This window comes from Belonocnema kinseyi, chromosome 7 (genome assembly GCF_010883055.1).
Source record: "Belonocnema kinseyi isolate 2016_QV_RU_SX_M_011 chromosome 7, B_treatae_v1, whole genome shotgun sequence".
Lineage (NCBI taxonomy): Eukaryota > Metazoa > Arthropoda > Insecta > Hymenoptera > Cynipidae > Belonocnema > Belonocnema kinseyi.
Window position 1 is genome coordinate 1,579,334 of NC_046663.1, and position 14,846 is coordinate 1,594,179.

Sequence of the window (14,846 nt, forward strand, 5' to 3'; positions counted from 1 at the left end):
AGCTATCTAAGGATGGTACTATAGAACGCCACCTCAAGGTAGGCCTAGTGGCGCCATCTCTTGGTCAGGCCGGAAACTTATCAATCCACCCTCGTATGTGCACCAAAAGTAAAGAATCCGGTTGCTGACACGAAGCATACTAAATGTGGCACAATCAGAGACTTGGAAAAAATGGATAACATAACCACTTTCCAGATACTTTTTATTAACTATAGGATCAGGAACATTAAGTTTTGCACCAAGCTGGGAATCACCATGATTAAATATAGAAGTAGCCACTCACTAAAAGTACTACTATTAATTTTTTCGGTGAAAATTTAAATTATTTTACACAAATTTTAATTAAATAAAATTTGTTTGAAATTACACGTGATCAAACTATGGACATTTTGATTAATAGTATTTTTAATAACATAATATTTTTTGTGCAATTAGGTAAACATTGGAACGCTCCCCCCGATCGAACCTGTAAGTTTTTCTTCACTCAAAACAGTTATTTATAATTCAAATAATTATTCTATACAATCTCTAAGATAGTAAGATTTTTTTATTTTTTTTCCATAAACAGGCCCCAACTGCACCAGCAAATGTGAGTTTCATTTTACTCCGAACAGTTATTTCGAATTCATATAATTATTGTATATAATACAATATGTCTCTATTCTGTTCATATTTAGAACACTAATTATTTTTCTGTTTTCTTAAATAGGATCATCTTATACTACCAACAGTAAGTTTCACTAATATCCAGCTTGTATCCGAAAATAGGTATGTTTTCTGTTTAAAGAAAAAAATATGACATTTTTTCTTATGGAACTCACCAAGTTTAGCTGCCTTTCTTACGTAAAACTGCTTTTAAAAATTTAATTTCAAAAATGCCTCGGGGACTCGTTTTCAAACTGAGATGGTTCATTTTATACCTGAAGTGCCGGGAACTTATCCGACTTAATCCCCCATAAGTAAGTCCATATCGGCCATAAATACCTTCATGCGAACCCCCGCACATATTATATATATATTCTAATAAGATTTTCTATTGTATATGATTTGTGTTACGTTGCAAATTTATCGAATTATAAGAACTTTGATAACTAGCATTCTGTTAACCAAAATTATATTTTTTGTAGAGTCATAAACACACTAAAAGAGTCCCCCCAAAACATTGGGTAAGTTTTACGATGTAATATACATAATATAAGTTGGCTTCATTCGCTTTATATTTCGGATACTAACCATTTTTCTGATTCCCCAAACAGCTTCCTCCAGCACCATTTCTGGTGAGTTTCGCCTTACTTAGAGCAGTTATTTAAAATTTCTATATATTATTTATTTTTATATTTTCTTAAAATTCTCTATTGTATATTATTCGTATGATATTGGACATTTTTATGCTGCAATAAGAGCTTTAATAACCAATTTTTCCGTTTACCAAAATTATATTTTTTGTAGCCAACTGCCGCTAGGTGTGTCCAAAGATGTGGAAGCCATGTGAGTAAAGAAAATTTTACACACTCTTTTTTGCATATAAAAAACCGATTAGTTTTCCAAAAATTGTTAACTGAAAAAATATATGTATTTTCAGATGGCAGGAACCAAAGACGTTTGCTTTTCTACCGGTTTTAATTATGGTACTGTGAAGATAGAACATTTGAACTGCATAAGAGCTTGTGGACTAAAAAGTAATGTTTCAAGATATTTTCTTATTTTCTGAGAATTAGTTGTTCAAATATCTTGAAAGAATATAGAAATATTTTTTGTGAAATAATTAAATTTCGATTTGTTTACTAATTAAATATAACTTATATCTTTTTAAAGAAGAATTAGGGTTTTACGACTATTTGATTATTTCACTACGATAAACATTAATAATCCTTTTAGATGCTATAAAAATAAGTGACGGAGTGTGTACGTATATTCCTCTTTTTTATTATGAACATCATAATCCAAAAGCGGTAAGTTTTACCTTGCTCAGTACAGTTATTTAAAATTCATATATTATAGTTATACAAGTTACCGTCATTCTCTATTTTAGGAATGTTAATTTTTTTCGCCAACTAGTAGCAATAACATTATTATAAGAAAAAATATGAAAAAGTATTTTCCTTATTGTAGAATTACTCGTCTACTAAAAGTGACAATCTTAGCTTTGTCAGGGAACATCCGTGTATTATAACACACTCAAAGAAAAAGTTGTCTTTAAACAAAAGCATCATCCTCTTGCTTTCTGATACAAATGAACATCCCCTTGACCTTATGTTTAGGACGAACTTTTATTTGTATCACGAAACATGCATTTGACACAAGCGAAAAGTTCTCTGAGCTCAGACATTTCTATTATAGAGGGTGTCCCAGAACTAAGTGCCTGGACTTATATGGCTGTATAAACAAACAAAAAATAAACCGAAACTTCCTTTGGCAAACATGCATTGCATTTCTAGTTTTCGAGTTATGAAATGATTCATCTTAACCAATCAGGACCGCCACATACGTGCGTGACAGAGATGCCAATGCTGTGTTAGTGACCGAGGCCGAGGAGTGGAGAGGCAGCGGTGCCTAACACATCGTTGGCCTCCCTCTCATGCACCTATGCGGCGGTCTTGATTGGCCGAGAATTATCAGTTCATAACTCAAAAGCTAAAGATTCAATAGATTTTTGCCAAAGGAAGATCCGGCTTTGTTTGTTTGTTTATGCAGCCATGCAAGTCAGGACATTATCAAACTATGAAAACTTTGACAAATAGTACTTCTCTTACTAAAAACCGTATTTCTTTTAGGAAAACAAAAACATTTTGTGTGGCCGGGGATGCGACGTGAGTAGAAAAAAATTACACGGTCTTTCTCTTACCGGAAAACGATTCGATTTACTCAAAGTTTTACACTAAAAAAATTTATATGTGTGTGTGTTTTTAGATTGATGGAAAAGAAGTCCTTTGCGTCACAGATGGTTATAGTGAGTGGACTATGGCTGTAGATGAGTACAACTGCTTGTTTGGTTGTAAAATGGGTTAGTTGTATATCACGACATTTTCTTATTTTCTCGAAATTAATTTTTTGGAAATCCTAAAATGTTGCTCTTACAAGTGGTTTAATTTTTAAAGCTTATAATTCGAAATATAATTTTAAAACTGTTATATATTGTACCTTATAATAAACATGCATATTCTTTTTTTAAGCTCCCGTAATCGTACATGGAAACGAATGTCCTATGGACCCTGAAACGTATCACCATTGAGTATGAAATCTTCTGTGAAAATAACATGCAATCCATGTTATTCATCTAATAAAATACTTAAGTGTGATAAATTCAAATGTTTAGTTTTCTATGCTTGCATTTGAGCTAATTGTTATCATTAATTTATTTATAAATTGGTCTTATCTTAGACTTTCTAGTTTTAAAAAACGTGTCTTCATTAGCATCCACGGACCTGAGACCTAATTGTAGACAAAAATCCATCTTCTCTTCAACAAAACCTACATTTTTTAATTAAAAATAAAACTTTCTGTTAAAAGGATTGTCCGTCTGCAAAGTTACTTAGTTTTTTATATGCTGGCGGAGAGCAACCATTGAATCCCTCTGGCGCACAGTGGCCGATTTTGGATTCAAGTGTCATTTTGATGCCATCTACAACCGGCGCTCAGTACGGGCATTTTTAGGTCACTGTCTATGATGATTTCCGGTGGTTTTTTAGTTTAGGCAGCATTCTGACAAATCGAAACCTATTTCGCGCTGTGTTTCTTAAAACTACAAGTATTCACAAGCATTTAAAAAAGAGCTGTTCAAAGTGGATCAAAATTGACACTACATATAAGTTATCAACACTTGAATCTACAATCGGTCACTGTGTGACGTTTGAGCAAAATTGCCGACGGTGCCCATGTTTATTCGCCCTTAGTTGTTGACCTCAGCACTCTTGATGAAACCTACCATGCAGAGGTGTTTCATCACTTGTACTGCATTTCCTGCACACTGTCGTGGGGTTATATCTCACCTTGTGTATCTGATAGTTCAGGTTGTTGTGTCCTCTAAGCATCTGATTCTCTCTCCTTGAGTAAACGCAGGACTTTCTTGAATCTTTTCATCATGTACGTTTCGCGTGAAATAACGTATGGATCCATATTTTCATAGAAATTATGATGCAGCAAGTCACTAATCCTAGTACCAGTTTTGTTCCTTTGTATGCTACGGCAAATAAAAAAAATTGAATTATTAAAGTACTTCTCTCAGGCAATTTTCAATAATTGAGATTTTTTTGTCAGGAAAATTAAATTTAAAAAAATTTCGAATTCAGATAAAGCACTGTGTCGAATAACGAGAGTTAACTCCATTACCAAATTTAGTAAATTCGTAACCAAAGTCCTTCAAAATTTTAAAACCGATATTAATGTTTTAGAAAATTCCATGGCAAATCGAAGCCTATTGTGCCGGAGCGCACAGCACTGATACACTCTGACGTAACTATTCTGTCGTATCGCAACTACTTTTGCGACACACACATATGCAGATTGCCGACATAGGCGCGACTCGTTGAGCCACGTGTCGATGTCCGATCTTGTCTAAAGGGATCAGATGAGACGGGCCGGGTCCGACGTATGGGACTTGCAGAGCGTATGTCGGCTTTTAGTGTGTTTTGATTATTATTATGTGTTTTTATTAAACTTTTACTCAGGTAAACCCGGTTATACATCATAGCCACGGTCTAAGTCAAGTGACTGATAAGATTAGAATATCATAAGTTAATTCAAATAATTTAATACGATGGTTGAAACCTCCTGCGATAATGTTGCAGGTATAGAATTACGAGCGGCCACGAGCGTTGGAGGTGACAACAGTCACCTCTGGATGCTTTCTTAGAGTTACCATCTGCCACTCCACGGGTTTTAATCGCTCGCTTCCTGATGATGAAGAAAATTTGTTACAATGCGTCAGGTGTTTAATAGAACCGCCTTCTGAGATGCTACCAATACTCTACTGACTCCTAAATGTTCAAGATGTTTAGTGCATCTTGCGTGCACATTGTCTGTAACCGAAATCACGATAGGATGAATAGATGCATGATTCACATTTCTCCATATGGTCTTTACTTCATGCCTTAACTCGCTATACTTGTGTATCTTGGTTGTATAGGTTGACTGCAAATTTCCGTTAAGCGGAAAAGCAATGTCGATGATGTAGACTCTTCCACCTTTTTTTCGCATCTCGATGTCAGGTCGACTGGCCCGGATGTAATGATCCGTTTGGATAGTAACGTCTCAGTATAAGATGTAATATTCGCTTTCTAAAACGGGCATTGGAATGTATCTATAGATGGACATCCATTCTTTAAGAGCCCTAGGTTTAGGGCAAGTTATTGATGTATAATGCCTGCTACATCATTATGCCTGTGCCTATATTCTCTCTGAGCCATTACGCGACAGCCATCAATAATTTTCTCGATGGATTCGTTGGTATCTCCATATAATCAGCACCGGTCAACCACGTCTTGATGTAACACGTGTTTGCGATGATTCCTGGTGCTGACAACCTTGTCCTGTATTGCAATGACGAATCCTTCCGTCTCTGAATACAGAACATCCTTTCTTAGCCAAATATTAGATGTCTCACTATCCACTTCATGTTGATCTAACGTTTTAGGCTGCTCGCCATGGACGATTTTCTGCCTCCATTGTATTTCTAATTCCTCTATGATTTCTGCACTGATATTTAAGGCCCCATCTGAGGACAAATTTAAGGGTGTGTATTCAAGATTCGGTTGACAGATGGCTCTGTAAAGAGCAATATTTCGTTTTCTGTTAAAATAGTTTTACAACGGTATAACTTGTGACTCACACAGTTTTTTGACATCTGCAACGCCCCTACCCCCTAAATGTCGTGGTAGAACTACCCTTTCAGTCGCTGAATTTCTGTGGTGCATTTGGTGCTTCGTCATTTTTACGCGAACAATTCTGTTTAACTTTTGAAGGTCGGTGTTAGACCATTTTATAAGCCCGAAGGAGTACGTGAGGACAGGGTTGGCATATGTGTTGATCACCCTGATTTTGTTTGCCGAGTTAAGAAAACTCTTCATCATTAATCTGAGTCTCGTAGTGAAGGCAGTCGTTAGGCTTGTCTTAACTATCGTATGTTCAGTACCCTTTGATTCAAGAATACCCAGATATTCATATGATTCGCCTGCAGCTATTTCCTCGATGTCATTTTCGAACTCGTTCTCTAATACGGGGCTGTCCCGGTATATATCATCAGTCACGAACGCATTTTTATAATGCAATCAAGTGATCTGATGAAAGCGTTCTGTCCAGACATATTGGAAAAAGCCTGGTTTTTAACCCATCATTGACGGACTGCGTTGCAGTCAAGTACACGTTGGGGGGACCTACAGCTTAAGGTGGGTTCCGAGCCACCAGAACCTTGGTAAAGGTTGTACATTGAAAAATTTCCATTGGTATCGGCTCATGGATCGAACCCCGGACCTCTGAGGACCTCTAAGCCATTTTCCTGTCGAGATAGGCGTGACTCACTCGGTAAGGAAGGGATTAATGTGAGGAAGGGATATAAAATTTTTAAATTTATCCAGAATTCTCGTGTCATTTATTTAAGTAACACGTTCGTTTCGCAGCACTGCTCCGACTCAGTTGTTCGATCATTCTCTGTAGCAATCACCCCAAGTGAAGATCCTCACAAAGTCGTTATTTGAGGTTCGCCACTCAGGTCCAGTAGTGTCCAAGGTCTTTTATTTCAGGCGTCATTCACTCTACTGGCATTCATTTAATTAAATATTTGCCTCCATACTTTTCTGTCTTAAAATACTTCTCTAGCTTTTTTTACGTCCATGCATTTTTTCATGCAGACTCTCGTGTTTCGATGGCTTCTTGTGTCTCTTCTAACTAGGGTCTCATTTACACATTCTAATCCTTCTTTCTGCGGTCTGCCTCTAGGTACGCTGCCATTTACTTTATCTTGATACACTTGTTTCGTCTGGCATTCTCTCAACGTGCCTGAATCATCCTCACCAATTTCTTTCGAAGTCTTCGATTGGCTCTGCCATAACAACCTTATTATTTGCGAGCGCTAAGCCACGTGTCTTTGCTGTTTCAAGATCCACACCTTCTTTGTAGAAAAGAGCCATTCTTTAACATTTGGCCATAATTAATATAAATAACCATTAAGACACAATACATCCTTGCCTATAATATCCAAACAGTCACTTAAATTTCCATTTAACCTTGCACTTGATTTTCTATCCGTATATATTGTTTTTATAGCTTGTAGGAGCCATCCATTGATTCCATACTCTTTTAGGACTCCACAAAGTTTACTTCTATCTACCTTGTCAAAAGCTATTCTAGGTAAACAAATGCACAGAAAATGTGTTTCCTATTCTTAAACTTTTTTCTGTGATTTGCCTTAAGCTAAATATTTGATCAGTTTGTGGTATTCCTTGCATAAACCCATTTTGGACTTGCCAAATATTTTCTTCTGCTATTTTCATTACCCTACATATAAGTATGTTTGAGTATATTTTACTTACGATACTTAAGGGGAGGTTCTACACTTTAGCGGGAAAATCGGGCTTATTTTTCTGAAATGAATTGCAAAGGGTCTACTAAAGATATGAACACAAGCTTTTTTTATTTAAAGCTACAATCTTTCACTTTGAATCTGTATTTTTGAAAATTGTAAAACGTGAATTCCGTGACCTTGAAATCATGCTTAACCGATCAGAGGGGCATGTCTACTGAACAAATAAAAAAAAAATGAGTCAATTCGATAAATATTTCTTGTGAAAGGCATACCATCCCGCTCGAAAAAGGTTACTTTTGGGAAATCGCGTTAAAAGATAAATGAGGCTCCGGCTTCGATACTGAGCTAGTCAACGAATTTCGAATGGTAAACAAAGACACACAAACATTCAGACACATTAAAAACATGACAGAAATAGACTTAATAACACGTGTGCAAAAAAATCTGTTCCTGGAAATGTAACAGTTCGACCGCGTCGCACCAAGACGCATGAGAAGGCCTGAGATGGGTACTTTGGGGGTCCCAAAAACGTGGGAAGGAATATGTTTTCGACAAAATTCTTTTAGTGGCATATTTTCAGATACATACAGATTCGAAAAATGCAACAAAAAAAGGATTTTTTAAAACTTAAAGTGTAGAACCTCCCCTTAATAAGCTGATTCCTCTGTAGTTATTGCAGTCGCTTTTATCTCCCTTTCTGTTGTATATTGTTATGACAATCGCTCTTTCTCAATCATCTGGGACTCGTCCCATCTCGATGCATATATTTATCAATTCGCACTGTTTATGTGTTATGTACTCACCACCGTGTTTAAGCATTGCAGCGTTAATACTGTCTACTCTGGCAGCCTTACCGTTTTCCAAGTTCTTAATTATATCTCTAACTTCAGTTACACAAACTTTCTCAATTGAGTTTTCTAACGCATCGTGTGCTCTGGAACCGACCGACTCTTCCCGAAGTTATGGGCAACGGAACGTACCGTGGTCAGTCTTGCTCTTTCGCTCGTCTTTAAGATTAGCCTGCCTTCTAAGTTGCTTTGTGTTTGCGTGATCTCGATTCCGCTCTGGGCTGCTTCCTGGAGAACCTTTCCACCACGACGTCTCACGTCCCGAATCAACCTGTCGTTTAGATGTTCGACTCCGCATTTTATCATATCTTCAATCAAAGTAAATACTGTATTTGTAATAAATAATATTAACTAGAAACAGTTTTCTTCAATTATTTAAATTCAGGAATTTTCTTTTGTGGGGAAATTTTCTGTTGTGAATTTCATTCTTCGAAACTTTTTACATTTTGGCAATTTTATAATTACCGCAATTTTTTGTTTAAAATATTTTCTTTTTCCGGAATCTTTTTATCATTGAGTCGTCCCATAAAATGAATAATTAGTCAATTAAATTAATAAAACTGCCTAAAAAGAAAATGTTTAAAAAATAATAATTCTGTAAATAAAATTGCAGACATGAGCTAATTTTAGAATGATATATTTCCCGAATATGAAGATTAAAAAACTGTTATATTATAAAACTATTTATTTAATAAATTATTATATATTAAATTATTTATTTCTCTAACAAAGATATTCGAAAGGAACACGTTTGTTCCATATTTCCTTGGTTCAAGGTCACTCAGTTTCTACGCCAACAGATTTTCGTGTACAAACACTGCAGTTTTAAAAACGACATCATATTTTCAAAAACCGAAGGTGCAAAAAACATGTTTTTTTTCTTAACCAAAAAAAGAGAAATTTTTAACAAAAAATGAAATACTTAAATTTTCAGTTAAGAACGAGTTTTTAGCTGAAATTATGAATCTTTAACTAAGAAAATTATTTTCAACAAACAGAATTTTCAAACAAAAAAAGAAATAATTGTGTACGAAAAAACAAGAATTTTTTAGCAAACTATATTAATCTTTTCCAAACAGTTTAAATTGTAAATAAAAAATGAATTTTCATCTAAATTTTTTAATTAATTCTTTCGCTTTGTATATTGCCTTTTTTGTTAGAAATTGAACTATTTCATAAAAAATTAATTCATTTCATTTGCATAAAATAATGATAAAATTTTGAACATAAACAACACTCAACGAAAAATATAATATCAGACATTGTAACCAAGAAAGTAGAATATTCGAACAAAAATGGAATAGTTACTTTTTCATTTCAAAAATTAAATTTTTTACCAAATAGTTGAATTTTAAATAGAAAATGTGAATTTTTCCAACAATAACGGAATAGTTATATTTTCAATTAAAATAATGAATGTTTCGCCAACACAACAAAAGTTTAAACAAAATTGCAAGTTAGATTTTCAGATAAAAAAATTAGTTTTCAACCTAACAAAACAACGATTTTCAACAAATTAGTTGGTAAAACTAGAAGCGTTGGTCAAAAAATTTAAATTTTCGTTTAAAAATAAAATTAAAAAAATGTTGTTATGGTAATCTTGTTGAACTCTCAAAAAGTAACGTTTCTTTTTTCTTGACTTTTTTCATATCGGTAGTTCTTTGTGCTTAAAATTTGTATGTGAGTTAGTTTTTTGAAATACCTGTATATGGCATTTTTGAATCTCAAAAAAAATTGTCTCAAAAACGTTGAAAATGCTCTAACTTTTTGAATTTTCATGCAAAATGACTGGGTAAAGAACTTGACCTTAATTCAACGGTACTCAAAGAGTTGACTCGAGGTCAGATAAATAGGCTAATTCTTTCAAAACACAAATCATTACAAAAAAAGTTCACACGCATTTGTGAAAACCGGCTTTTCGCTTTCAGAGAGTCCCAAAACATGCACATTTGATAAAAAATAAAGGGGTCAAATTTTACACAAATCTAATATTTTCTGTGATGAGAATGTAAGAAAGAAGAAAAATATGGCGTACTCAATTCTTCATTTTGCCTTGGTGGCGGCGCTGAGTCTTTAGACCTCAAGTGCTTATATTTAAAACCTTGATAATATAACGACATTAAAATGATATGCTGCTATTGGTTTACTGATATCACATAAATATGCATTAAAAATTTTAAATAACAAAATTTCAAATTTGTTCGTTTTACTTTCGGTGATTCGAAGTGAGACCAGCTGTGTGTCAAATAAGAATGGTAGAGTAGATTAGGTGTGTAAATAAATCTATTTTTTTCATTCTGAAACAAATGAGCCAAATAAGTTGAAAATGTGGAATGTTTGTCGAGGTGACATAGGCTATTCATAAGATTCACAATATTTCTTGCTCATTGTTCAAGTTATAAGGAATTTATTATTAGTCTAGATTTCTACGATCAAACTATTAAATATTTCTAATTTTAATAATTTGATTTTAAGAGATAGCCGGCAAACTCAGGCTTAAATTTATATTAAAGCACTTCTCATACAAACAGAATTATTTTTTTTGAAATCAAGTAAATAATATTATCTTTTCAATTCCATCGAGGGTTTCCTGGCTGTTTTAATTTTTCTATACCAACGGAAATATTTCCTTATTTGAAGATAATAAAATTATTATACAAAATCTGTCGAAATAATAAATTTTTGAACATACCTGGAAAGTATCCTGGGTGTAACTCACCGATTTTCTTTATTCTGTAACAGGTTGTTATACATACAAAAATAGTAGACAGATATGTTTTCACGTTTTGAATCGTCTATTTAAGGAGTAAAAAACGCCTTTCAAGTTCACTACCAAAAACAGTTATCCTTCAATATTTTAGCTCGAAACATGTCCTTCGTGATGAAGGGTGCGATTTTTATTTTTTACAAAAGTGATTTCATTTTTTTCTATCATTAGAGAACAATAAAGCCCGTAGAAAAATAGTTGAAAATTTCCTCATTAATAAAATACCTAATACTTTCAATCTTAAATATGGAAATAATTCATTTCCGGACGTATACAAACCTCTACCAAATCAGCGTGACACAAGTAACAAGTCCATAAAGTATTTAAAACTACCCTATTTTTTAGGTCTCATCTCTGAAATTTCCGTTTTTTTATCAAACTTTCAAAATTTGATATCATACTGAAAGAAAATATTTGCATTTTAACAACTATGTGTGAAATTGAGGCCATTTGCTATTTCTTTGATCAGGGTTGTTAAATGAAAATTTAGGAATACCCGAAAAATTTTGAGCAGTCTAAGTTTTGATGCTTCATGATATGTATGCCAAGTGACCCAAAATAATAAACATAACACATGATTCAGAACTTCAGAAAAGACAGTAATTTGAGTTAAAAAAAAATATTTGGCTTCAGTTGTAAGCATAATATTTCAGGGTTTTGAAATTTTCTGACTGATATGGCTTCAATCGAAATAAAAAGGTCAACTAATTTTTGTTATTCATATAGTTGTAAGCTTTTTTCAGATATGTTGTCAATATTTTTATAATACAGAAGAAGAATTTGAGAACAACTGGTATAATTTAAGATTATTTTATAAATTAAGTTTCCTTAATAAATATAATTTATTAATTGGGGACACTGTTATGTTTCCTGATATCAGCAAACAATAACGCACCCAGCCTCAGAAATGTGCTCGTTACGTCTATACGTAAGTACTATATAAGCCAACAGCAGCGAAGAATGAGATTATTCTACAGATATAATTGTCTTGTCGTACTCCGTTCTTTTTTTAGAAGGAAGCTTTATTGGAAAAATACTAGCTTGATCTGCAGTTTTCCAAATGACGGGAAAAGTGACGTACGCTTTCTTATTGAGTAAGTAATTATCTATATAAACAAAGTACATACTTCCTGTGTAGAGATTTTATTCAAGCAATAAAGCCAGACGTTAGAAGGAAGCGAATCAACTAAAAGTTTGATATCTAGAAAAATTTTTCTGCTAAAATCGCTTTTTCATGACGCACATTTTGTTCGAGTTTTTGTATAACTAAACTTACTTTTTCATTATTTTTGCTTTTGAATGGTGTATTGTTTCTGCATATTCCTTGCAAAGTACGCGAAAATCTGAATTCAACCGAACCTTCTTGACTTTATGTCTTAACCTCTGTTCTGCGTGACGAATTCGAATTTGGTGAAAAATTAATATTGCGGATTTATTTATATCTTCACGTTTAAAGATCCTTCAAGTGCTAAAAATAGGTCATTTGTGCCGTTTGTACATTCAATATTGTCGTTTGTACCCTATTAATTGCAAAGCTAGAGACAAATAAAAGTTCTATATCACCCCCACCCTCCCTTCAACTTCAATTGTTCCGTTTTTCTTTCTGTATAACTTTGTGTGTTGCTTAGAATATTTGTTTTGTCAAATTTTCATATTGTGAGACCCTCTGAAACCGAAAAACCGTTGGTACACTCTCTTAGTGTTGAAAACTGAAGGTGAAGTTCGTCAGCCAGACATTTCGTATATAAATTCAAAAAATGAGCTAATTTTGAAAATTTTCGAGTCCACTATTTTTAACATTCAAAAATTCTCTGTACAGTTATTTGCAGTACTTGAAAATACAAAAATTTTCTCCTACTTAGATTTTTTGATGAAAAAAAAAGAATAAACAAAGTCATAGCACTCCCAGAATTGAAAAAAATAAATGAAAATAAAAATTGAATAAGAATAGTTCCCCCGAAATAGATCTTAAAATTTTTTATCATTCACTCTTGGGCAGGGCGTGTAGTTTTTGCTTTACCCGTAAAAAACAGCATTAAAAATAGAAAAATCACATTTTTAGATAAACTACATAAGCTACGAAAAAAATATAAAGAAAAATTTGATAACCCAAAAAAAAACTAGAAATTTGTTACTGATCATTGTTTGCTAAAATTTGAAGTTTTTTTTTAATACGTAAAAAACCAACTATGACAATAAAAAAAATGAGATTCTTGAAAAAAAGATCCCGGTACAAAAACACATATATGACTAAAAATTCTGCATTAAAAAAAGTTCTACATATTACTAATAAACTTTTGTTATACGAATGCATTTAAAATGAAGAGAATAAACTTTTTGAAAAAACAAGACAAGCTACAATAATATTTCATACTAATCAAACTTTTCCCCTTAATTATTATACCTAAAAAGTTTTCTTGGGGACACTTCACGCTAGGATATGTATTTTTGTTTTAAATCGTTTAAAAATAGCATTGAAAATAAACAAATTGAATTGATGGAAAAACCAAACAAGTTTCATTAAAAAGTTCAATAACGAAATTGTTTTCTTTATATTATTCGCACTTTTTTTAAATTTGAGAAACAAGATCACGATATCTTGCAATATCTGAATAGGAAGTACCCGCCCGAGGTGCAAAAATAAATATAATATACACTTACTATAATAGTCGAAAAACTTAACTTCAGGAAAGTCCAAACTGTGCTTTCAATCCTATAATAATGCGGCGCCTTGCTCTGTTCCATACTTTCTTTTAATGTTTCGTGCCACGTCCTTTCAGATCAGCTCCTTCCTTTCTAATTCTGGGCATTAAGTGTTTCACTTTAAGGAGGATTGGCAAGTACAACATAGAAATAATTTAATATCTTTGATCAAAATGTGTGAAAATGTGGTTAGTACATTATAATTTTCAATTGGAAAAATAGCTTGTAACCTATAAATTTTGCACTCACTCAATTTAACAGTATATTTACTTCTCGCTTTGATGTTCACAATTGATTTACTTTTCAATTAAAGATTTCGCAAAGAACTATTTACATATATTTATTAGGTATCTATTTCGTGCAGTCACACCGAGACATAACCTCTATAGTCTAAGGTTAACTATACCTTATTATCATATAAACAAGAATAATTTAAAAAGAATATACATCGTTAAGGTAAGAGGACCTTCATCTTACATTCACAATATATTCTTGGTGCCTATTTAAGTTACAAATTTTCTTCAACTTAGTGGGAAATTCCTAAAATTCGAATATCGTTTTTCATTGCCCCTACTGAAAATTCCTATATAGGTTCCTATAAAGGAACCTACATAGGATCCTACATAGGAACATATATATTTCACCTATAGGTGCCACCTATAGGAAATGACATATAATCCTGTAAAGGATCCTATATAGGTTCCTATAAAGGATCCTATATAGGTTCCTGTATAGGATCCTATATAGGATCCTGTATATGTTTCTGTATGGGACCATATCCAGATGCACAATAGTATTCTATGGAATCTACGGCTGCGCAGACATTTTTTTTTGGTCCTCGAGGAGCACCTGGAGTCATACCTACAATTTGGTATCATGAGGTACCACTAGTTAGGTACCATTAGTTAGGTACTACGAGGGTAGTTCAATAAGTCCTTAGAATGAAGTATAAAAACAATTTTTTTTGGGTAAATTTTTTTTTATTTTTCAACATAATCTCCTTGGAGCT

At 33.2% G+C, this 14,846-nt stretch overlaps 1 protein-coding gene across 1 annotated transcript in view; it reads left to right on the top strand.

The window, feature by feature from the left end:
- Positions 1-8,586: 8,586 nt before the first annotated feature.
- Positions 8,587-14,846, top strand: part of LOC117177384 — a 35,368-nt gene continuing 29,108 nt past the window's right edge. Inside the window, exon 1 of the mRNA XM_033368035.1 lies at positions 8,587-8,686. Within this exon, the coding sequence (XP_033223926.1) occupies positions 8,650-8,686 (37 nt within the window). The 5' untranslated portion in view covers positions 8,587-8,649. The remainder of the gene's footprint in view (positions 8,687-14,846) is intronic.